Here is a 24,618-nt window from a genome sequence, read left to right on the forward strand (position 1 = left end):
CTCTCCTCCTTTAAGATGCTCCTTAAAACCTACCTCTTTGACCAAGCTTTTGGTCACCTGTCCTAATATCTCTATGTGGCTCAGTGTCAAATTTTGTCTGATAATGCTCCTGTGAAGCGTTTTGGGACATTTCTCCTATGTTAAAGGCACTAAATAAATGCAAGTTGTTGCTGTTGTGTGGTGCAAAGGAACATTGAAGGGGATCTGACAACTCCTGCCATGAAATCCTGCACCTAAGCCTCTATCTGTGCAGCCCGAGCTAGCTGGAGCTAGGCCCATAACAGTGGCCTGGCGATGACCATCTCTTTGATTCCGCAACCACCATCCCTGATTCCACCCGCCTCCCCATTCTTCCCTATGGCAGCATGGCTGAGATCAGGAACACAGTGGACTGGGGTCAGGAAATCAAACTGGAGTCCAACCAGCATTGACTGTTTGAAGAAACGTTACTGAGGGAGACAGCAGAAATGCAGGCAAAGTTAAATCAGGATTCTTTCAACTGGAGGGCTGCTGAATGAGAAATTCTCTCTTTCACTAAGCTCTGTAGCCGGTCTTACTGGAGCAGGTTGTACTGACCATTGAGTCCAAGGCAGAGACCAAGCTGGTGATAATGTCCTTCTTGTCTGAGAAGCTCTGAACTCCACACATAAGTAGCTGTTCGTGACAGTTATTACTCCTGGCTCCTTCCTCCAAACTCCCTATATGTGCCATGTTTACCTGTGGAACAGATAACAACAGTAAGACATCCATTACAGAAACTTTCCTGTTCATCACTGCCCCCCCCCCACGCTGCTTGTTGTTGTCCTCTCCTCTCCTCCTCCCGCTCTCTCTTTTCTCTCGCCTCTTCCCCCACCCCCCAACTCCCCGGCGTGGCCTGTTGTTGTTTCTTCTCCCCCCCCCCCCCCCCCCACCAATCATTTCTCCAGCCACGCCCCCCTGCTGCTGCCCCCCCCCCCCACTACCCCAGTCGTGTACGGCCTGCTGCTGGTTGTACAAGGACCATGTTGTACAAACTATGTGCCAGTCTATACTGACGTCTGAACTGGTCATTCCCTGCTGTTGAAAATGCATTGACACTGCAATTGACCTTCTTGGTTGCTAAGGCAACTACTGCTAAGTCATTTACTAATATAAACACAATTAGCGACTTCTTGCCAATTTTTTCCCTCCCCTCCTCTCCTCAAAGCTTTGACTTGTTGCTGAGGTACAGTTCTAACAGCCTCTGGTCACCTTTTGGCACCTTTCCCAAATGTCCAACATGTACTCGTGAACCTTGACGTCGAACGTCAGCAGGAATCCCAGCTGAACACTGTCCGGCCCTGTCCTCCCTCGACCCCCATACCTGCACATTTCCAGCAGTGTGCAGGAATGGAAACTCTGGCTCATTTTCACCACCTCCGACCCAAGGGCACTAATGGCCCTGAGTGAGATCTGTATGGCCCAGCTACTTATTGGATCAACTTATCGAACCACTGGGTGAGTAGTCGCAACTGTTTCAGCATAATCCTCCTTTCGGAGTTGTCTTACAGCATGGGACCTTTTGTTAAAGATAAAGCACAAACTGTATTAACTGTACATAGTTCTGACAAAGGGTCGACACCTCAACCATTCTCTCATCCAACCTGCCTGACCTGCCGAGTGCTTCCAGCATTTTCTGTTTGTTTCAGATTTCCAGCAAGCTGTTTTTGCTTTTGTGTTTACTTTGGACTGTTTTAATTTCACTACAGCTCAAAGTCTACCACCAACTTTTATCTTTCCCAGCTCAGATGTTAACTCTTTCAGAGACACAGCCCTGTGTTAAACACAGGCACCAAGGCAGTTCTATAAAGTAATTGGAGCTTTTTTGTGTGGGCTGTCTTGAAATCTAAATGAGACGGCCTGTAGTGGCCTCGAAACCAGTGGAATGATGATTTTGAAATAATCCATTTAAAAACATCCGCAGCTGTGGGCTCCAACTATCTTGACATGAGTCACCTTCACATTCACTCGGGATTTCTTAAAGGGAAATCGCCCCTGTTGTAATCGCTGCAGATTGCATACACACAGTTATACCCTTGTGACCCTTTGATGCAATCAAACGTGCTTATTGAGCATTACAATAGTTTCCTGCTACTTTTTGCGGGTGACCATGCTCTGTTAACCAATTAATGGGCTTTATACGATCGTCACAGCAACAAAAAGCACCAGCTGACTTCCATTCTCGAAGAGAAGAAATTACAGGATAAATTCACCCATCAACAACAACTTGCATTTATACAGCTCCTTTAACGTAGTAAAACGTCTCAAGGTGCTTCACAGGAACGTTATCAGACAAAAATTGACACCGAGCCAAAGAAGGAGACATTAGGACAGGTAACCAAAAGCTTGGCCAAAGAGGTAGATTTTATAGAGCGTCTTAAAGGAGGAGAGGTGCAGGGGTTTAGGAAAGGAATTCCTGAGCTTAGGGCCTAGACAGCTGAAGGCACGGCCTCCAATGGTGGAATGAAGGAATTCAGGGATGCACACGAGGCCAGCATTGGAAGAACGCAGAGATCACGGAGGATTGTAGGGCAGGAGGAAGTTACGGAGATAGGGAGGGGCAAGGCCATGGAGGGATTTGAACATGAAGATGAAAATTTTAAATACGAGGCTTTGGCGGACCGGGAGCCAATGTAGATCAGCAAGCACAGGTCATCCTGCACTCCCAGCGGAAAGTCGCACCCGAAAGGTGAAGAATCGGGGTTAAGCTTCTTCATTGCTTGAAAGCCATTCCTCCCCCAAAGTTTGGGGGGGGGGGCGGGGTAGGTTGCTCCTTTCAGGAATTTTAAGGTGAAGCTGGGTCGACAAATCTGCCGCTGGTCTCTGGAATCCAGATTTAACAGCATAAGTGCCAGGAGCCAGCTCACAGATGCCAGAATCCGAATTAGAAGACCCATATAAAAGTGACTGTTGTCACACGAGAGTCACAATTACTTCACCCTTTCTCCTCCACCACACTTCTGCAATCCTATACTGCATACACGCCCTGGGGACAGAGCTCAATACTTTCAGAGAGACTGCCTGTGTCTGACATTACACATCAAAGGAAGCAAACCAACAGAATTACCCAAAGAATGGGCAAACCCTGGAGATCAGAAGTTAGAAACTGAGGCAGACGGAGGATAAACTGGATTAATACAATGGGGAGGAGTGCACTCAAGTAAAATGTCCATCATATATTTTAAGAGTGAATCACTGTAGTGCCAGAAACTGGGGACAGACAAGATTTAAAGCCTCAAATCTGCCTATAACTGGTGGCAAAGTGCCACAATTTTTGGTCTATAGTTTCTTCAGGTTCAGCATCGAGTCATTTCTGTAAGCAGACTTCACGTCCCTAACAGTCCAGAGTGCAACTTTTCCTGCCCTCAATATCTGGAAAAACAGTAACATGCATAACCCAGGGACCGTAATGGGAAACTCTTACTCTGCACACTGGATACTGGAATGCAACACATCACCATGTGAATTCTCCTCTCTTTATGGAAGGCAGGCAGAATAAGCACTATATTGAAATAAGGCACAGGTTTTGAACCAATAAATGGTTTGTTTACACAAGATAAATGAAAGAACAATGTTTAGTTTAATACAGTGAGAATTTCCCTACACTTCTTGATATATGAAAACAACAAAAAGGCAACTTGATTTCTCTTTGAATGTGGGTCCCAAGACAGAACACCTCTTGCATTAATTTAACTCTTCAAGACTAAGTTGGCACAGGCTTCAAAATACAGACAGCCCTTTTCTGATGGTTGTAAAATCCACACAATTGTGGGACTCAAGACTATCTCTCTTTGAACTCTCCTCCTCAAGTCTGTGAGATGAAGTCTCTGTCCACTGAACTGTTAATAAAAGGAGAAGGTATATGGGTGGGACTACTTTCTGTTTCTTCCTTCATTTTGTACTAATTTTCTCTTCTTTCACAGGAACCACACAAGTCACTATTCTTCATGTCTACATCTAGTCGGGAGTGTCAGCAGGTTATTTGACCAGGGAGGATCACAGCTGAAGCAATCCTGTTCTTGCAGAACACACATACGCACTTACTTCAAGAAGAAGATATGGAATGGCGACCAGGAGTGGGAACCATGGTCAATTCCCCCCCCTCTCTAACTGAGGGACGCTGAGGTCAATAATTTTGGTATTAAAGTACTGCTCCCGCCCCAAAGAAAACCCCCCTCACAGCCACATCCCTTCCCCCATAGTGAAGCACCACCTTGGGACTCAGTAGGGTGCAGGTCAGCTGACAGACTGAAGCTTTCCAGTTGAAAGGGCAAGTACCAAGGACATAAACAAATAGACTTCGAAACAACTTGTGGCAAAGTAGGAATATTCTCACTGCCCAGACTGGAGTGGAGGCAAATCGTTTATACTGAAACCATTTCCTGCTACCTTTGCCTCCTTTAAGCTGCACAGGTAAAAGGACAAGATTGCTGAGTTAATGATGGGACCTGAACAGCGTTAAGTCCAATTCTTAACTTTCTCTAATGAACAAAATCTTTTGTCGCAGTAACAGCGATGAGTGAACTCAGTGTAGGGTGGATTCAGTGCTGGCACTAGTCTTATTTCACAAATTACCAGATCCCCTGTGTCACACATGGTAAGTTGGATGATATGCTGTTTTATAAGGACAGGAGCACTACACCATGTAACGCACAATGTATCGTTCAACTGCTAGAGTAGGGCTGCATGTTGTCTGCCTGTCTTTTTAAGATGTGGAGATGCCGGTGATGGACTGGGGTTGACAATTGTAAACAATTTTACAACACCAAGTTATAGTCCAGCAATTTTATTTTAAATTCACAAGCTTTCGGAGGCTTCCTCCTTCCTCAGGTGAACGTGGTTGGAAATGAAATCCTCGAAATGAAATCGCATTTATAAATCACAGAACAATGCTTGGTGATTACAGACAGTTTTTTCAACTGCCCGTTGCCAAGGCAATCAGTGTGCAGACAGACAGGTGTTACCTACAAGTTCTCTGAATATACAAATCACCGAGTCACAGGTACATGGTTCATACTCCTGTGACTCGGCCAACGTTGTCTACCTCATACGTTGCAGGAAAGGATGCCCCGGAGCATGGTACATTGGCGAGACCATGCAGACACTGCGACAACGGATGAACGGACACCGCGTAACAATCACCAGACAGGAGGGTTCCCTCCCAGTCGGGGGACACTTCAGCAGTCAAGGACATTCAGCCACCGACCTTCGGGTAAGCGTACTCCAAGGCGGCCTTCGAGACACACGACAACGCAAAATCGTCGAGCAGAAATTGATAGCCAAGTTCCGCACCCATGAGGACGGCCTCAACCGGGATTTTGGGTTCATGTCACGCTACACGTTACCCCACCAGCGAACAAATGTTATCTGTTTTTAATATAACGGGTCAGTTGCTGTCTTTTCTATGTTTCTACCTCTCTATCTCTGTTTTTTTGGTTTTTTTTGGTGATTTGTATATTCAGAGAACTTGTAGGTAACACCTGTCTGTCTGCACACTGATTGCCTTGGCAACGGGCAGTTGAAAAAACTGTCTGTAATCACCAAGCATTGTTCTGTGATTTATAAATGCGATTTCATTTCGAGGATTTCATTTCCAACAACGTTCACCTGAGGAAGGAGGAAGCCTCCGAAAGCTTGTGAATTTAAAATAAAATTGCTGGACTATAACTTGGTGTTGTAAAATTGTTTACAATTGTCTTTTTAAGGTCAGCACATTCTGAGGTCAATTAGAAACTAAGTACATTGGGAGGGCCAGTGTTTCTCCATCAAATGGCAGCTCCTCCGATACAGAAAATCAGCAGAAAATTACTAGCTTTTTTTTTTAGAAACAAAAAATACTTTTGACACTTTGAAGTGCGATGTCTGGAGCGCAGGAAAAGATCTACATCTCCATGTACTTCCTGTCAATTTTTTCCATTATAAATTCTCATGTCCACATTTATAATGGAAACAGCCTATGTAAACTGGCCACACTGTAATTACACACTCCAACCACTGGTGGCACTGCAGCTTCCATTATAAATGTGGACACATGAATTTATAATGGGAATCGATGACAAGGAGTGCAAGAGTCGATCTAGTCAATCTCCCATGGTGTTATACAGGGGAGTTAAGATCACGTGTAGTCTTCAGGTGAAGTGGGGAGAGATCAGTTGATAATTAGGCCAGGGTGTGCAGACATAATCGAGCCCCCATTTCAAAGTCATTTGACTTTATTTTACTTTTTCTATCTTGAATTTCTATGTCCATATTTGTAATGGAAACTGCCTATGTAAACTAGTCTCGCTATAAATAAACCCTCCTACTATTGATGGTGCTGCAGCACCTCCATTGGCAGAAGAGTGTAATTACAACATGACAAATTTACAGAGGCAGTTTCTATTAAAAATGTGCACATAGGGATTTATAATGGGCAAAGTGTCAGAAAATGCATAGATGTAAGATTATTATAGAGATATAGATAGATATTACACACACACACAAAACAATACACTGTAGCCCATATAACTGTTAATTAATGTTATGTGATGCACTTCCTTCACGTAGCTCGTAACTCATCACCTCAATTTGACCCGTACATCAGAGACAGACAGGGTGTATCTATGATGGAGATTGCCACTGTAGGAGTGGGAAATGCAGACTGTTGAGAGATGGTCAGTTGAGGCCAGACATTAGATCTTGCCTCCTTCAGAGCACCTAGAGAACCAGAAGAACATATCTTAGAATGCTAGCAGTAAGAAATTCTGTGAAGCAGCTTCTGTGGGATGATATTCTATTGTGTTATACAATGCTAGTGTGAAGAAGTGAATGAGTGAGTGCGTATGGAAATGAAGAATTATAAACAAACGTTGATACTATCCATGAGGCTGGGGTGGGCCTTCAGCCTCCACTTCCTCCATTCCCTCTATTAGTTCCAGGCCACAATTTCTCGGGCCCTCTCCACATAAGCAGTACCCTCCAATCTGCGTACACTGCCACATGTTATGTGCAGCCTTCTTCTGCAAGCATTTAGTAAAGAGGCAGATGTTGGAATGAGGATGTGTGTCACCTAGGTGACCAAGGCGGTGGCCACCTTAATCGACATGCAGCAGCATGTTTGCCGTTTGTTGCATGCCACATTTAATGGTCCATATGGGAAACACAGGGCAGCAATACAGAGTGCCCTGCTAGAACATGGGCATGCCTCAGCAAGTGATAAGTGTATGAACAGTTGCCAGAATGCAGTACATTCTCTTCAGCTTTGTGATTCTCTAGTAAGCTTACAGTGAAGTACTGTTAAGATGCATTGTAAGGCGAGATTGTAAAATTAGGCAAAGCATGGGCACACTTATCTTAGCAACCCTTCAGAGGCCAACAAGTTTCTTCATCACATGCCCAGGATCAGTGCACAGGCGAGATAACATTGCCTTTTTCAGTCAACTTCATCCAGTAGGCTCTGGTGCAGCTCCATTCTCTCCAGGACCTCCAAATGGCGCCATTCTGCTTTGTCAATTTGCTCCACCATTTCTCCCCCTCAATAGCAGCACAGTTTTCAGGGTGACCAGTCACCCTATAAGACCCGCAGATTCTGCACAACTTGAGTCGTAACCCTGATGTGCTCGCAGCGTGTAATTCCGTGACACCATGTAAATGAGCTGACCTTGCATTGTAGGTTGGCTCTCGGTACCGCATTTGTGTGCAACGTGCAAAGCACAATTAGCAGTCCCAGCAACTACTTGGATGAGGTAACAGAGGGCAGTCAGGACCTGTGAGCTGTATCCCATTACAAGTTGACACTTTCAGGAGAGTAGGAGGGGAGAAAAGGAACAATCTGTAACAGTCTATTGCCTGAAGTGTTGTCTACGATTTAAGTTGGATGAAGAATTAATCCACAACAATCAAGAACTCCATTCACACAGAAATCTTATACGGTATTCTTCTATTTCCACACAGGGTCCCTAGTGTCATTGAGAAATAGAGTACTCCACTGTCTGATGTTCACACGGTTTATCTTAACCTTGAAGAAGTTAGTGATGGGATGTTTCAGTACTTCCTGAATGAAAAACTCCCCTCCCCTCACCCCAGCTAACGGAAGGTTAAAAAAGGGTCGACACTCTCCTGTGCTTGCTCATTTGGATGCATTAAACTGGAAATTTGCTTCAACCGTGTGGGGCAGATAAATCAAAACTATAAAGATAAACCAAAACTACCGACTAACCTTAACAACAAACACTACAGTGCAACTTCAATAATATTCAGCACAAGCTAAATCTTCACCAACTTATCATTAGATTCCTTGGGTCAGGATTTCTGTACAGTTTCCAAAAAAATACAGGCAACTGCAGATCTTTGTGCCAGATACCGTCTGATTAATCACACATTCCTCTAGGCCTTGAAATCACCCGCTGGACGAATGCTTAGCACATTTGTATGGCATTCCGCTGCCCACTGTTTAACCGAGGTGCTACCCTGTGTATCTTAAATGGGTTAATGCTGCCACTAAAATGCCAGACAGGAATGTCATATGAACACATTCATTGACTATTATCATTAAAAGTCATTTCTACGCTATAGTCTGATTAGTCACCTTCATAAGGTCCAATTAATCATTCTTAGAGTGATTTAAATACACAAAAACATCACATTGAAAGTTATCAGTTTCTAAATTGTACTATTTCGGGATTGATTTGAATAATGATTAATTGAACATTAAACAAAACTGGGAATATTTTGTGCATTGATCAGAAATTCTAAACAATGGGAACGAATGGGAAATAGTTCCTGTGTTGCATTTCTATCGGATGGATGTATTCCCAGAGGTTTCACAGATGATGTAATGCCGTTAGGGACAGAGTTGCTTTGAAACAAATTCTTCGGAGGGGGGCAAAAGTCATCCAATTTGAAACTGCACCAGACACCGACTGATATTTGCTTTGGCACGTGAGGGATTTGATGCAGCCACAAAGGGAAAAGTCCAAATTCCCTGCGGTTGTTCTCCTGGATCACTTGCAGCATTGTTTGGGAGTCTTCAGGACAATCCTGGAGGGTTGGCAACCCCAGAGTGAATGGGAAATAGTTGGTCCACTAGGCTGTTAGGCTAGGATCAAGTATAGATTTTTCTGCAATCTGCTAATCGATAACAAAGATAGAAAGTGTTCACGAGGTGGCCTGTTAGCACAAAGCAACAGCAATCTAAAATCAGAATCTCACAGTCAAGCAGTGTTACTCATTGAAAGTTCTACGATTAATCCACAATACATCCAAGTTGTGAAAGGTCAACTATCATCTAAAAATTGGAAAAGCCCCAATAAATGGAAAGCCAGCAACAAGAATCGTGATGCATAATTTTTACAGCACATCTCAAGATGAAATCATGACCTTCAAAGAATATTCATTTACTGATCTCATTTTCACTGGGTCAATGTTCCAGTGATGGGGTTAAACTAAATAAAAGAGAGAAAATCAGGACAAGTGGCCCCGTGAATTGAAGAACATCATTCTCAAGCTGGCTCCTGCTAAGCCTCGGATTTATGTTCAAGCACTGGGGGAGGAGGGGGAGGAGGGGATAGGGATGCTGATATCCAGAAGCGGGAAGGAGCCTGATCCCTGCCGAGGTAAATGGCAGCCAGAAACGTAGTCGGAACAGCGCGAGCTGAAATGGCTCTTCTAAAGATATATATTTTCTAATTGTCTTTCTGGGGGTGGAGGTTTTAGATGGAGAATATTTTCAGTGAGTAAGTCTTCTTTAAGCCTTACCACATTCAGACATATCCTAGATAAGCATTCACCTTCCTCCACCTTTCCTCTGTCCCATCTCTTACACTTCAGAGCTGCGGCCTGCCTACTCATCCACTGTGGATGTTTAACACCTATCCTCGGTCAGACCTGGACAACATGCTTGCCCAAGGTCTGCTGCCTCCATCCTTGCCTCTATACAATGACTTTGTCCATGGACCAACACGTAAGAGTAATAACACGTGTTTGCAAAAAGATTCTTGTTCGCTGTTTGCACAAAGGGTATTTTCCCATTGCACACCAAGTGATAATAAAATGCACAGAGCTTTATCCAACTCCAATATAAGCTGCAGTTTTACACAAAATCTGGTTGAGCTCCCCTGATGTTCCTCATGGGCAATCTGGAATCTGGAGCACAGCTATAATGTTTCACTGTTAATCTGGCCTGGCCCTTTAAGGCCATTGCTTAGATACTCCTTGTGGGGGAATGGTCTAAACAGATAGTGAGGTCAATTAGAGGTTTAATCTTGTTAAATTTCTCTAAATTGGCAGCAGTAAATGTTTTTACAGTCTGTATGGGTAATTTAAACATTTGCAGCCATGGTTAATTCACAAGAGTTCCAGTTTCTCATTACCAGGAAGCACATTATGTAGCAGTAAGTATCCTACATCAGTGTTCTTTTGCACTGCATATAATGGACGTACATGAACTGCATTGACCTCACAGCATTCAGCCTACGCAACTTTTTTAGAGAGAATATTGATATTGGACTTTCTAAAAATACATCAAACATTACCAAGAATTAACATTTTCTTGTCTACCTCAGTCGAGATTTTTTTTTAAATTACCCCGATGAACATTTAATGCTACTGACCAAATGAAGACTGACTAAGCCTGAGTGAGGAAGACAAGTCACCATGAGCATGGGTGCAGTCAAAACTCAAGGGTTTGTGTTAACTCCCTTGCTCTGCTGGTCTAATAACTCTTTGAAGCTAGTTTGGTCACCCTAATCTGCATGTTACAGTTGGTATTAATGTAAGGGGTTAGGTTATCTCTAGAGATTCACCACTTCCTGGCTGCAGATGGTCATAGGGAAGAGGGCGAGGAGCAGTGAATTGCAAGCTCAAGAGAACCAGGCCAGCTTCCTGTAGTGATAAAATACTGTGGAGTCAATTTCACAACAATATAACATCCACAAACAAGCAACTTCACCAAAATATATTTAATTTAAGCTTTTGATTCATTTAAGCTCGATTCCAAAGCTCTGGAATTCACTCCCTAAACCTCTCAGCTTCTCTCTCCTCCTTTAAGTCGTCCCTTAAAACCTACCTCTTTGACCAAGCTTTTGGTCACCTGTTCTTATATCTCTGTCAAATTTTGTTTGATAACGGCCTTACAAGGGACTTGGGACATTTTACTACATTAAAGGCGCTATATAAATGCAAGTTGTTGTTGTTGTATATAAAAAGTTTTTTAAAAGCAAATACAATCTTTCAAATTTGTATTTTTGAATGTGAATTGTCGCCAATGGTGAAATGTTTTTTCCCCCCCAACACTTTTTCTGTATTTTTATCCAGGGGCAGTGCAATGAGGCGACAGACTATCTACTGTGATCGATATAACAACCCTCAAGTAGGATTTAAGCAGGAACAAAGTCTGCCCAAAACCCCTCCCCTCCCAAACATGTCCACATGAGATCTTCACCATGGGTGGGCCCTCCTAAAATATACACCAGGTCACAAAGCATTGCAACATCCCGTCTAAGGCTGTAACCTCAGTGCAACACAGCTTCCCCGGTGATAACGATTGCTACAGCTCTTGTTTGAATGATGTGACCTCCTCAAATCCCCAGTGACCGAGTCAAGGAACATGATAACCTAGACCAAAAATAAACCAACCTCAGCTGACTGGATCCAGCCAGAATAGATTTAGATTGTGCCATGGGAAGCATTATGGGATTGGGAATCAGCCAGATGTACCTCATCAGGAAGAGGCATCGCTGCACCAAAATCAGGAATACGGAAAGGATTAGGATTATCCTGGAAAATTACGAATTCTCACAAATCCAGTGGGTGCATACGGTCGTCAGATTCTGTATCAGTTAATATTTAGTATTCCACTGCAACAGAAAGTAATTTCATCAGGACACACAGGATGGTTTGCATAAGGTTAGAGTTTATATTTTTCTCCTAATCCAGCTGATCCACAGAGGATGGATTTTCAGGAGATACAAGGCACTGTTTCTGGACTGTCATATTATAGCAGTGAGGGGTGGGGTGGGCGAAAGAGAACCAGGTATAAGGACCATTCTGTGATGTAAGTCTGATCCCTCCGACTGAACTGTAAACATAAAAATAGCCACCTTGACAAAGCGACAGGAGTAAAATTCAAGTATTTATATATGATATACACATTAGTCCTGAGACCAAGTCACCAAAACTGTGCCAATTTTAATCAAGGGACAGTGCAGCCCTGATAACATGAATGGCATGTTGTTTTTGCCAGATCTGCAAACAGGGAATGCAAGGTGATATTACAAGACCCCCCTGACCCAGCCCATCTCATTGTTTCAGACAACCAACATTACCATCTTCCTCTTGCAGCATCCAATAGTTTCCTAAAATCTCAACCATCCTTCTAGACAACCTGATCATCCTTTGTGTAAAGGAATACTCACTGACATCGCTGAAATTTGCCCTTCACAACCTGGAACTTGTGTCCCTTTCCTCTATTTGAGAGTTTTAGTTTACTTTCTCTGTTAGCAGCCGTGCCTTCAGCTGCTTATGCCCTAAGCTTTGGAATTCCCTCTCTAAACCTCTCTGCCTCTCCACCTCTCTCTCCTTCTTTAAGACGCTCCTTAAAACCTACCTTTTTGATCAAGCTTTTGGTCACCTGTCCTAATATCTCGTGTGGCTCGGTGTCAAATTCTGTTTGATAACGCTCCTGTGAAGCGCCTCGAGATGTTTTACTCCACTAAAGGCGCTATATAAAATGTTGTAGTAGTAGTAGTAGTAGTAGTAGTAGTGGTAGTCGTGGTAGTATTACCTCTATAAGGGTCCCCCTGAGACCTTTCTTTTTGAAGCTGAAGAGGCCTAGTGTATCTAGCAGTTCCTTACAACTCTTCCCTCTGACACCAGAGATTGGCCTCATTGTACTGACTCTTGGCCAGGTAAGTCCTCTTATGTCACGGCAACCAGAACTGCACTCCGGGTGCAGGCCCATCACTGTAAGCTTCACCATGATCTCAGAGGACCTTAGGTCAACTTGCTTAGCAATATAAACCAGCGTCCTATTTGTTTTGTTTATTTCTGCCTCACACTGTTTTGCAATGAGCAATGAGTTAATTAAACCTGCTCCCTCCCAGGACTCTTTCAACCCCACCTCCGGGCAACTTCAATCCCACCCACAGAAGACATACCTATTTCAGTATAGTACTTTACATTGGCCTATTTTGAATTACATTTTCCACTGATCAGCCCAGGTGCAAAATGTGGTCAAATTCTCTTTGTAATATCTTGGCTTCTGCCTCTGAAGCCACAGTCCACCCCCCAAACCCCTCTCCCCCAAACCCCCCACTTCCACCCATCTTATCATCATCTGCAAATTCAACTGCTTTTCATCAAGATTGTGATTCCAGCTCATTTATATGTGTAGGAACAGGAAGGAACCAGCACAGACCCGAACCCCACTCAATACCTCCCCTCACTGGCACCTAGCACCTCTTCTGACTACATCAATGATCATGTCCACAGATTAAACATCTCAAGAACAAACTATGTAACAGTGCAGTTCACATTGTTGGGTAAACTTTCCAACAGCATCATAACTCTGAAGCAGTTTTGGGAGCATGGAGCTGTAACAATGAAGCCTGCCCCAAAACCAGGAGAAGACAGCCTTAAGGAGTATAGGTCCTAACAACAAAACACATGGCAAACACAGCTCTGCATATAGATAAGGTTCTTGCCGCTCAGGTGCTGCTTATTCATTAGACAATAAGCATGTATGGAACTTTTTTCTCTTCCTGTACCCACTGGTTATTTGCTACGGAAATGGAAAGAAAAGTAAAACCTAGGACAAGAGCAGGCTGCAAACAAATCCTACTCGTCTCAAGACCCTGACTAGACAAGATAAACATGAATCCCTTTGTTCTATATTATCCCAGCGTACCCCTGGTCCACTAGAATTCCAGAGAAAGAAAGACGTCTCAAAAAAGTACTGGAACACAAATTGAAAAGTGTGTGTGCTAAGAGTGTGAGAGAGAGAGAGAGAGAGAGAATGTGTGTGTGTGTGTGTGTGTGTGTGTGTGTGTGTGTGAGAGAAAGATCTCAAAACATACCACAATGGAACTCAAGACGAATGATGGCGGCGGGGGTGGGGGCTAATGTAATGCTGAATGGCGCCATGAGAAAGCAACAAATACCCAATACCTTAGTACGAGTAGAAAAGAGAGCTCATCTCAAAGTGTCTCAGCTGCATCGCACCCTTTGCTCCAAGAAGGACATTCCACAGGTAATTGTCCTGTTCTTTATGTCCTTACAGAAGAACTGATCCATGTTAGAGCTTATAAAATATGCAAGGACCTTCCACAGGACAAAGAAAGAATTGCACACGTGGGTGCACTGCACGGGAGGCCGAGGACGTCAATTTGCAGATAAAATAACAAAGTTAGTTGATGAATATGTGTTTTTTTAAAGATATAAATAAGATGGCGACAGAGCTGGGAAAACTACTTCAGAAATTCGCTCTACAGAGCCACCTAGTGGCCAGAGCCTGCCACTACATTGTGACAGTTGTTGTAGCAGAAAATTGAATAAAACATGTTGACATAGCAATTAGTAATGGTAAACGTTGCCAGAAAAGCACGACCAAAAATTTTATAACAGGAAGCAAGGTTTGTGCACAGGAAGTGCGTGCCCTACAAAAGATTTTTAATAATATATAAATTATAGGGCTTTAAATATGGATACCAGTCCATTTGTTTTTTATAAACCCGTTACAGGGGCAAACAAGTATGGAAGGTAATGCTCACATATCATTGCAAACAGGACTTGTAAGTTGCCTGCAGTGCAATGAAGAGGGTGGGTTTTATGGGTGGATTATATTTTGAACTGTGAAACGTCCATATTGAACTCACTGATAAACTATCCACAGTGCAGAACATTTTTGAAAGATCTTAATTCACTTCCTGATCAGTACCCCCCCACCCTTTTCTTTGTGAAGCACTGTAGAATGTTTCACTATGGTAAAGATGCTACAAAAGTGTATGCAGTGTTGTGAAATAAGAATCAATCTACTGTGGTCTTTACTTTGCTAACAAAGCCCTTTTATCAGCACCAATGACCTTAGGTGCAGCAAAGTTTGCGCTCACTTCAGGCTTGTAACTGCCTTTATTGACTGCAGACAGCCCTGGGTAGCACTGGCTCTGCAGGCCTAGCCAAATAGCTGCTGTAATCTCAGGCTCAGCCTACCAAGGTCATTGTACTCTGTGCAAAAATGGCTTCTATCAGCGAAGGAGCCTCTGGGAGTGATTCATGGAGCTTTCTAGCTTCCGAGAATACAGGGAGGGAGTACTAAGGATTACCAAAGTCTCAACAGCAGGCCAAAAAACCTTCAATAAAAAATTGACCCTTTAACTACTGAAACCTTAAAGGGTCATATTTAAATGAGAGCCCTTTCTTTTTTTAAAAAAAGGGGATTCATGACAGAGGCCCTCTTTAAAAAGGGAGGAAATTGTAAAATCTCCACAAACATAATCCATCCACGAAACCCACCCTCTCAAATGTACTGAAAACAACTTACAAGTCCTGTTTCCAATGATATGTGAGCTTTAATTATTTTCCCTATTAAATATTGTTTGCCCCTTATAACAGGTTTATAAAAATATCCTCGGATGCTAACTGTCTTTAAAGCCCTATCATCTAGGGCTTTAAAAATTAAAAATCTTGTAAGGCACACACATCCTGACCACAAACCTTACTCTCTTTAAAAGAGGGGGGGGGGGGAAACGACCCACAATGGGCATTCTCTTCTTAAAAAAAAGGGGGAAAAGCCCTTTTTTTTCTAAAAAAGGCAGATACACAATAGGCAACCCTGTGAAATAGCAGAGGATGGCAGTGTAAACCTAGTGGGGTCTCTTTAAGAAGAGGAGTAAAAGGTTAAAAGTCACTAATTAGTTGCAGAGGTCGTTGGAAGCCATAGCTAGGTGAAGACTCATTAACCTCAGAAATATAATGAAGATAGCAGTCAGGCGGGTGAGTATTTTTAAAAATTGTACATGCACGTTCTATCTTTCATTTAATAAACTTAAGGCTGAAGCCTTCGTATGGCCTTGTCCTGGTGTACTCCTTCAAAACAAACCCAGCTAGCACCCTATGTATGTTTAAGGTGATTTCTCAGCAACTGAACAATCTTTCGTAGCAATTATCAGGGAGATCAAGAGGGACAAGGTAGAGAACAATTCGGACCCCACAGTTTTACCAAACAGGAGGGAATTCCTTCAAGCTTCCAGTTATACAACACAACTCAATCACGTATGAGTTGGAGGTGCTCGGTTCCACTCCCATATCTCAAATCAAGAACATTTCAAAGCTTTAGAAACTACTCAGATCAGATAATTGGAGGTCAGTTACCAGGTACGAGGCAAGTTGGCCAACCCCCAGATGATTTGTTTCCTTACAATTCCCTTCTCTTTGGTCTTTCTCACACTTTGACCCTGGCTGAGGATGGTGGGGGGGACAATTGCTGACCTGCCATATTGAAACCAGCTTCTTGGAGATGTGATTCAAGGGCAACTCTGTGCAACTCTCCTTTCCACTCTCCTCCCTCCGCACAGAGTAATGTCTAGGTCCCTCTCCACAACCCCCCCACCGCCCAACCCCCCCATGGAAAGTTATTTGGGCTCAATTCAGCATCTTCTTTCCTCATGCCTGGTCTCCACTCAGCAGATCCCTCATTTCTGCCAATCTCCACTCATCACATCCTCCCTCTCCCTGCCAGGGCTTTGCTCAGCATCTTCCTATGCCAGTTGTAGAGCATAGGTCCCATCCAGAATCTTTGACATGTTTTACCATTCAAAGCAACCATTATAATCTCTTGGCTGATGTATCCCATTTGGACAACATCGGGCAAGAAGCAGCACCTTGCAAAGGGTTCAATGAAGAACTTGAAGAACACCTATTAAGAAATACCCAGCATATTAAAAACTAACAATAACTGCAGTACTCCACGTATTAAGACATCCTGCACCAGCCTTACTGTTCAGTCATTAAGTTCCCAGGGAGTCTTACTTGTTTTCTTAAAGTAGCAGCCAATCCTGCATTGTAAACAATTTTACAACACCAAGTTATAGTCCAGCAATTTTATTTTAAATTCACAAGCTTTCGGAGGCTTCCTCCTTCGTCAGGTGAACGATGTGAAAATCCTGCATTGGTCACTGATGAGAATGGGTTCTGAATTTGGCAGGTGAAGACTACTTGTTTTGATCTATTACTTGCTACATTGTACAAAATGCTCCATTTGCAAAGGGTGAATGCACGTCAAAGAGGGGAGGAACTTCCCATCATTGGGTTTGTATGCAGCCCATGAACGCAGCAAACCATCAGTACTAACGATTCAGAGCGAGTGCGCTCCCAGATTGAGCCGACGGAATTCCGGCCCATCTGCTATCAAGAATCGATTAGTCAAGGGCTCCATATCAAGTCCTGCAAAAAGGATGCCTACAAAACTAACAGATTCAAAAATTGTGAGTTGTTGGCCAGGGGCTGCAGAAGTAACCTGAGACTTCTATTTACTGCCACACACCTCAGCAAAAGGGCTCACAAGGTCAGAGCCACACCTACCCCCTTAAAGGGACAGCATTATCTGGTGAGCTGTCTTGCAAGCCAATTTACCAGCTTAAATAGCAGAGTGCAATGACATCATATCACTTATCATGTCCAATGCGATACAATTCCTTAGTTCTGATGCTTCATAATCACCATCCTGAGTGGGAAAGGATAATGGTCAGCAAAGCTCCCTATGGAGCTGCTGACGAATGTCAACAACAAGTTGCATTTATATAGCACCTTTAACACACAAAACGTCTCAAGTCACTTCATTGTGTGGGGGAGGGGGGGCGCGCAGAAATAAATAAAAGGGATAACAGAACTGACACTAAGCCATGTGGGAGTCAGAAGGAATGACCAAAAGTTTGGTCAAAATGACGGGTTCTCAGAAGTTTTCTAAAGGTGGCGAGGGAAGCGGAGAGGTGAAGAGGTTTAGGGAGGGAGTTCCAGGAGCACAGGGCCAAGGTGAGTGTAGGCTGTGCCGCTGATATTGGGATTAAAGGAGGTGTGATGCATAAAAGACCAGAGTTAGAGGACTGAAGGATTAGAGAAGGGATACAAAGTTGGAGGAGGTCAAAGAGACAGGGTGTGGCGAGACCCTGGAGAGATTTGAAGTCAACGATGAGGGTTTTGAAGTCAACGCATTGGGGGACAGGGTGCCAATGTAGGTCAGTGCAATAGAGAGACTCCCAGCTGTAAGGTGGGATCTGAAATGGCAAATTTCTTTTAGGGGCAGGAGAAGAAAGTGGAACATCGAAGTACCTCTTTCATTGTAGAAGAGAAGGGGTTGGCATTGTTCAAAGATCTCCCTCAACAGCAACATAAGTATCACATTTTGCAGAGCAATTACATGTTTGAATATAGGCACTGCTTTAATTCCCCTCCATTTTTTTCCTCTCCTGAAGGCACGGTTTCATGCTATGGTAGAGGTCCAAAGGCACTAGCCACCTTCTTGTACCTCGTCCAAGTGACCACGGACAACGAGTGTCACATTATTAAGGTGGGAACATATCATTGCCGAGTCTAATCCTGTTCTCATCTAGTGTCCCTGCATACAATTTACAGCATGAGTCACTGGGAACTGACCAAGAGCAGGAAATCTGGCTGATATTTTTCCCTCCCTAACCCAGGGCATCCAACTGCATCACGGCTGAGATCAGCTAACTCAATTCAGACCAGTGATCAAACCCATGACACTCCTGGTCTGGACAAGTCAGCTCCACACCAAGCGGTACATTTACCAATGGAGCCATTCTTTTTTTAAACCAATGAAGCCATTCTTTTTTTAAACCAATGAAGCCATTCTTTTTTTACTATCAGTTTTAAGACATCACCTAGGGAGCCAGTTCTTACTAAATCAGATGTGAATTCTACATTTGTGCTCTGGATTGAGGGCATTACATCAAGTTACGTTGAAACTACAGCACAGAAACAGGCCATTTGGCCCAACTGGTCTATGCCGGTGTATACACACCATGAGAGCCTCCTCCCTCTTCATCTAACCCTATCAGGATATCCTTCTATTCCTTTCTCCCTCATGTGCTTATCTAGCTTCTCCTTAAATGCATCTATGCTATTTGCCTCAACTACTCCTTGTGGTACCACGTTCGACATTCTTACCACTCTTTGGGTAAAGAAGTTTCTCCTAAATTCCCTATTGGATTTATTAGCGACTATTTTATATTTATGACCTGTGGTTTTGGACTCCCCCACAAGTGCAAACATTTTCTCTACGTCTACCCTATCAAACACTTCCGTTATCTTGAAGACCTTTATCAGGTCATGCCTCAGCCTTCTCTTTTCTAGAGAAAAGAGCCCCAGCCTGTTCAGCCTTTCCTGATAAGGATATCCTCTCAGTTCTGGTATCATCCTTGTAAAACTTTCTTGCACCCTCTCCAATGCCTCGACATCCTTTCTGTAATATGGAGACCAGAACTGTGCACAATACTTCAAATGTGATCTAACCATGGTTCTATACAGGTTTAACATACTTTGCTTTTCAATTCTATCCCTCTAGAAATGAACCCTAGTGCTTGATTTGCCTTTTTTTTATGGCCGTATTTACCTGCGTCGCTACTTTTAGTGATTTATATATCTGTACCCCTAGATCCCTTTGCTTCTTTATCCCGTTTAGGCTCTTATTATCAAGCAGTATGTGGCCTCCTTATTCATCCTACCAAACTGCACCATCTCACACTTATCTATATTGAAATTCATTTGCCAATTACCTGCCCATTCTGCAAGTTTATTAATGTCCTCTTGCATTTTGACACATTTTTCCTTCGTATTAACTACACTCCCCAATTTGGTGTCGTCCACAAATTTTGAAATTGTACTTCTGATTCCCGAATCCAAATCGTTAATGTAAATTGTGAACAACAGTGGTCCTGAATGGTCTTCCTATTAATTGTATGATTTATCAATGAGTGTTAATTGTATTCAGGTGGTGGGTATCAATTGGGGACTCTCTTGTATTCTTTTATGGGAGAGCTTATCTAGGATGTGGTGTGTGTGTAAGGGGAATCTCTGAATAAAAGCTTGGAAACAATTAAAGACCAGGCTCTAGTATTCTATCTTTCACCACACCATTTATAACACTTCAGACATCTACACATGAACTTTCTTTCCCAGTTAATCTCTTTATTTAGTCTCATTTCTCATCCTTGGTTTTCATTTATATTTTATCCAAGTTGGCCACACTCTCTCTCTCTGAAAGTTCCACTGGACCCTAGATATCTTTATATCTCTGCCTTTCCTCACAGTTCCCTCAGTTTGTCTCTTTCTAGCAGCTGGCCAGTAACTTCCCATTCTCTCTCACTGTATTGCAGCATTTCTTTCTCAGCTACACAGCTCCCCACACTGAATGCTCAATCAGATGATAAAGTTTAACTCTGATATATTAAAGGGGCATTGCCTTCAGGAAAAGTGTTTGACCAACCTTTCTCATTTGTTTGCAAGTAGAAGGTACAGTAAATTCCATCAAAACACATCATCCCACCATTTCACCATGACAACGTACTGAAAATAATGCATATTTCTGGGACTGGGTGGCACAGTGGGTTTGAGACTGACCTTTCACCTGTGGGACTTGGATTCAAATCCAGCCCTGACTGATGAGATTAAAATTTCCCCTGTCTGCTGGCTGTAAGGATCCTATGTGAAATGAGTTTGAATAGTCTTCAATCCAGTTCCTGGTGAACACAGGACAACTGATCTTAATTCGCCATCAATTCGCACCAACAGCCAGGCCTACGGATGGTTATTATGAGAAATGGGAAAAATGCCGCACTGATCCTCTTCTGAGATTGGGGCTGACGCACGTTGTTGGGGTAGAGTGTAAGGAGCCTTGCTCTGCCATTGGCTGTGCTTTTTCTGACCTGATAAAACTTGAAGTTAACACTGGATGCCTGAAATGGAAAGGGTTCCATACCCCAACACTAACATCCCTCACTTTGATGAGCACAAAAAAATAATCAAAATGGGTTTGCTAAACATCTTTTCACAAAGACAATGTCCCTTAGAGCTGAACATCTGGGGTAGGCGAGGGATATAGACAGACCATAATAATCCATTTTACAATCAAAACCCACAACAATTGACTAAAATTATTTAAGACAAATGTGTATTACACAATGGAGACAAATGAATTAGAGGGGGAAGAGTCACTTAAGTGACCGACACAATTCAGTCATGCGTTATCAGTTATACGCCAAGCGCCACACGATTTATTTCCCATCAACCACTGCATTCAGACCTACAATGCCTACTCTCATTAATATATTGAACTGCTCCTCAGTGGCAAGTTTTACATTGATGCCAATCTGAGTAGACTGAACTGGCGGTCAGAGGAGCTACAACATACCTGCCCAGGCACAAACATTTTTCCTACAGAGGACGAAAACATAAGCATCTAGTACACTGCAAAAATGAGGCGGCTCCACTAATCTATCTCCAGGTGTTCAATGATAGCAACGAGCCAGCGCAAACAAGGCTCAGCTTGGATTTCTCTCATCTCTGGCTCCGATTTTAACTGCTGGGTGTTTTAACACCCAGACTTCATTTAAATCCCACCGGCCAACTTGCCACCCGCTCCAGGCAGGAAGCAGCGGGAAATTGTATAGGAAATCGAAAAGTGGCTGAGCCGTCCCGTGGGAGTTCCCACGATTCGGGGGAGCGGGGGCGGGGAGGAGACAATGTCACGGCCAGGGAGGTCTAAGCTTTCCTTGTGGGAAAATGTTAAAACTTACCATTTTAGGCCTCTTCTGGCCTGAATCCGCTTTCTTGCTGGGTTGGCCTGGCAGGAACCTCAGTGCCACTTCGCGCTCAGGCCACTGAGTAAAAATTGCCGTCGGGTCCTGATGACATCATCTGGACCCAACATGCTTACATAAAAAAGGTCCCCACTGGCTTTGGGTGGGTGTCCTTGCCGCCTGCTCAGTCGAACAGGTGAAAATCGCCAAAGGTCAGCTCTGGGGCAGGTGATTGACCTGTGCGATTTTAACTGCCTACCCGCCCAGCTTCTGCCAGGCAGTAGGGTTAAAATTGGTCCCTTTATCTCTCTCCATTCTCTGTCTAGCTGTCTCTCTCTTCCACACCTACAGGCCACTTGGCACCAGTTTCCTTCAGCCTAGGAGGTGTAGGCCACAAGCATCTACTGAGCTAGGCATCTAGTGATCAAGGTCATGCTCCGAACAGTCACCAGGATGTGCAATTCAAGTGGCAGCGAGCCAAACAATATCAGCTCCTTCCTTCTTAAAGTTAGGCTAGCTTGCTATCAAATGGCACACTGCCAGGCTGCTGGTCTGGAGACTGGCGGTGCATTGGAACTGGCACAACTGGCTTGGGGGTGATGACTTCATCATCGAGTAGGCACTTTAGTCCGTGTGCTGCAAGAGGCACACGGAAAATACACCCGATCAGATCAAAGCAGGCATTATAGTTTAGCACGCGCGGGAGGGAAAAGTTAACTTTGGATCTATGGTTCCTAGAACTTTCCACCACTGGGGTTTTCCTCGCTTCATGCCTGGGTCTGTTGTAGACTAATTGATTGCTACGATTAGTCAACAACTCCATTATCGTTGTATCATGCGACTACCTGGATGGTAGAAGATGAACTAGATGGACCTTGGTCTTTCATTGTCTAACAATTCCTATGTTCCGATTATATTTTAACCTACATGTGAAATGAGTTTGGTCTCAATCCAGTTCCTACTGGCCATGAGCCCACAACACAAAATTACTCCTAATTCCATGCTAACTGGCAATCATATTCAGAGGGAACACGGATTGGCTGGTATGGGAAATGGAAAATGTCACACTGGTACAAGATCAGACTCTCTTCCGAGATCAGAGTGGAGGCACATTGTTGGGGGTAGAATGGAGGGAGCTTTTCTCTACCTGCCCAAGAGTGCTCAAAGTTAACGCTGGTGGCAAAATAGAAAGTATTCCACTTGCCAGCACTAAAGTCCCCAACTTGATGACAGCAAAATTCAAAATAAGAACAAAACTCGGTTCTCACTTCAGTTTCAGAACAGTAACAAGTTACTTCTCACTCGTTTATTACTGTTACCTCCTTCTGACATAATTTTTAAAATATCCTACGTACTATCTATATCCTAAATAAAAATAAATCATTGGAGTGTGTTTCAAGGCAGCAACTGGCAAGAACAAAGTACTGTAAAGTCACTGCTCATCGAGTCCAGCTCCTTCCAACACAATCTGCAACTGTGGACTCTCTGTACTCCTGAGATGGGTCAATAATAGGCCAACCACCAAGAAGATAAAACTCTGCCAAATTTCTCCCTGCTGTTTGAAGGCAATCAGAAGAAAATTCAGAAATCAGTCCACGTTATTCAGCCTTTCTCAGTTCTCATTCAATAGACAGCATCCCATTAACAGGACTGGAGCCAGTATTCCAGTGTGTAATCATAATTTATCCTAATGACCTTTATCCTATTCTTAACCAATTATCCACCTAGCTCCTTCTTTAAATGAGTGCTTTTGATGAGAGTCTATTCCATACGCTTCCTCCTCTGTTGAAAACTTTTTCTATCCATTTGTCTGGTGTCATGCTTGTTACCTTTGTACTTGTGATTTCCGGTGTAAAGTTAAATAATTGGTTTATTTAGCATTCCTCACATCATTTTAAAACCTGAATCATGTTCCCTTTCAATTAACACAAATTCAATGTTGTAGGTTTCTCTTTACAGACCAGAGTCATCTTTGTTGCTCTTCTCTGAACCCTCTCCAATGGATTAATGCCCATTTGCAGGTATGACATCCAAAACTGTACACAATAATCTGAATGTTATCTTACCAAGGAAATGCACATGGTTAAAATAATTTGTTATATAATTGAATTCCCTAGGTTTTATCCCAATTATAGAATGCCTGAAATGCATACCAGTGCACATTAACCTGCCCTAGGAGTCTCACACTGACCTGATACTTTCAGTTGCTTCTCCTTTCCCATCTGTGTCAATACACACCCATCCATTATGTATACAGGCTGCCTAGATTAATGTGCATGACTGTATATTCAGAGTGAGACTTTGGCTCATTCCCACCTGAGTCAGAAGTGTTGGGCTCAGGCCCCACTCCAGACAACCCCAGCGAGTGGAGACCGACCGGAGCACCGGCTCTGAATACTGGGTTGACGTCCATCGGTGGACACCCCCCCACCCCTGTTGTAAAGGGTAGGTGGGGCTCTTTAGCCTTGGTTGCAGCCCACCTAGGAGAAGGTACTCTAAAGATAAAAACAGCGAGGAAGGCAATGGGAAACCAACTCAGCTACTCTTCCATAGTAAGTGACTCAAGAATCTCATAACTTGAGTTACGACCTGCCCTGGGGCAGAACAAAATGTGTAATTTCATCCACATTAAAATTCTTCTGTCATTCTTCAGTCCATCAACTTGATTTGCCAAAGTCCCTGAACCTGCCCTACACTGAGCACCTGGCAGCAATCCATGGTGGCATCAACAAATATTACAAATACTCTCCCCCAGTTTAATTACTCGTATAAGCAAACTGTAGTGGACCCAGAACAAGCCTGTGTGGATTTT

At 43.4% G+C, this 24,618-nt stretch overlaps 1 protein-coding gene and 1 long non-coding RNA gene across 12 annotated transcripts in view; one reads left to right on the top strand and one right to left on the bottom strand.

The window, feature by feature from the left end:
• The window catches only part of gtf2ird1 (GTF2I repeat domain containing 1), a 157,786-nt gene that overhangs the window by 124,138 nt on the left and 9,030 nt on the right, over window positions 1-24,618 (bottom strand). For 8 of the 10 annotated variants that reach the window (XR_010968476.1, XM_068008024.1, XM_068008029.1 and 5 more), the window contains exon 2: window positions 577-717. Coding sequence is in view for 9 of the 10 variants with exons in the window: in XM_068008024.1 (XP_067864125.1) it covers window positions 577-717 (141 nt within the window). In the remaining variant the exon portion in view is untranslated. Of the gene's footprint in view, window positions 1-576; window positions 718-1,631; window positions 1,730-6,579; window positions 6,709-24,618 lie in introns of those variants that run through there. The other 2 variants (XM_068008028.1, XM_068008026.1) reach the window with 2 other exon arrangements.
• Window positions 1,199-20,094, top strand: LOC137344838 (uncharacterized). 2 transcript variants are annotated; one of them, XR_010968477.1, is made up of 3 exons: window positions 1,199-1,476; window positions 3,942-4,615; window positions 14,273-20,094. It is a non-coding gene; the product is annotated as an uncharacterized lncRNA (long non-coding RNA). The 2 variants fall into 2 exon arrangements; XR_010968478.1 differs by lacking the exon at window positions 14,273-20,094 and adding an exon at window positions 7,951-11,173.

The sequence above is a fragment of the Heptranchias perlo genome, chromosome 28 (genome assembly GCF_035084215.1).
Source record: "Heptranchias perlo isolate sHepPer1 chromosome 28, sHepPer1.hap1, whole genome shotgun sequence".
Classification (NCBI taxonomy): domain Eukaryota; kingdom Metazoa; phylum Chordata; class Chondrichthyes; order Hexanchiformes; family Hexanchidae; genus Heptranchias; species Heptranchias perlo.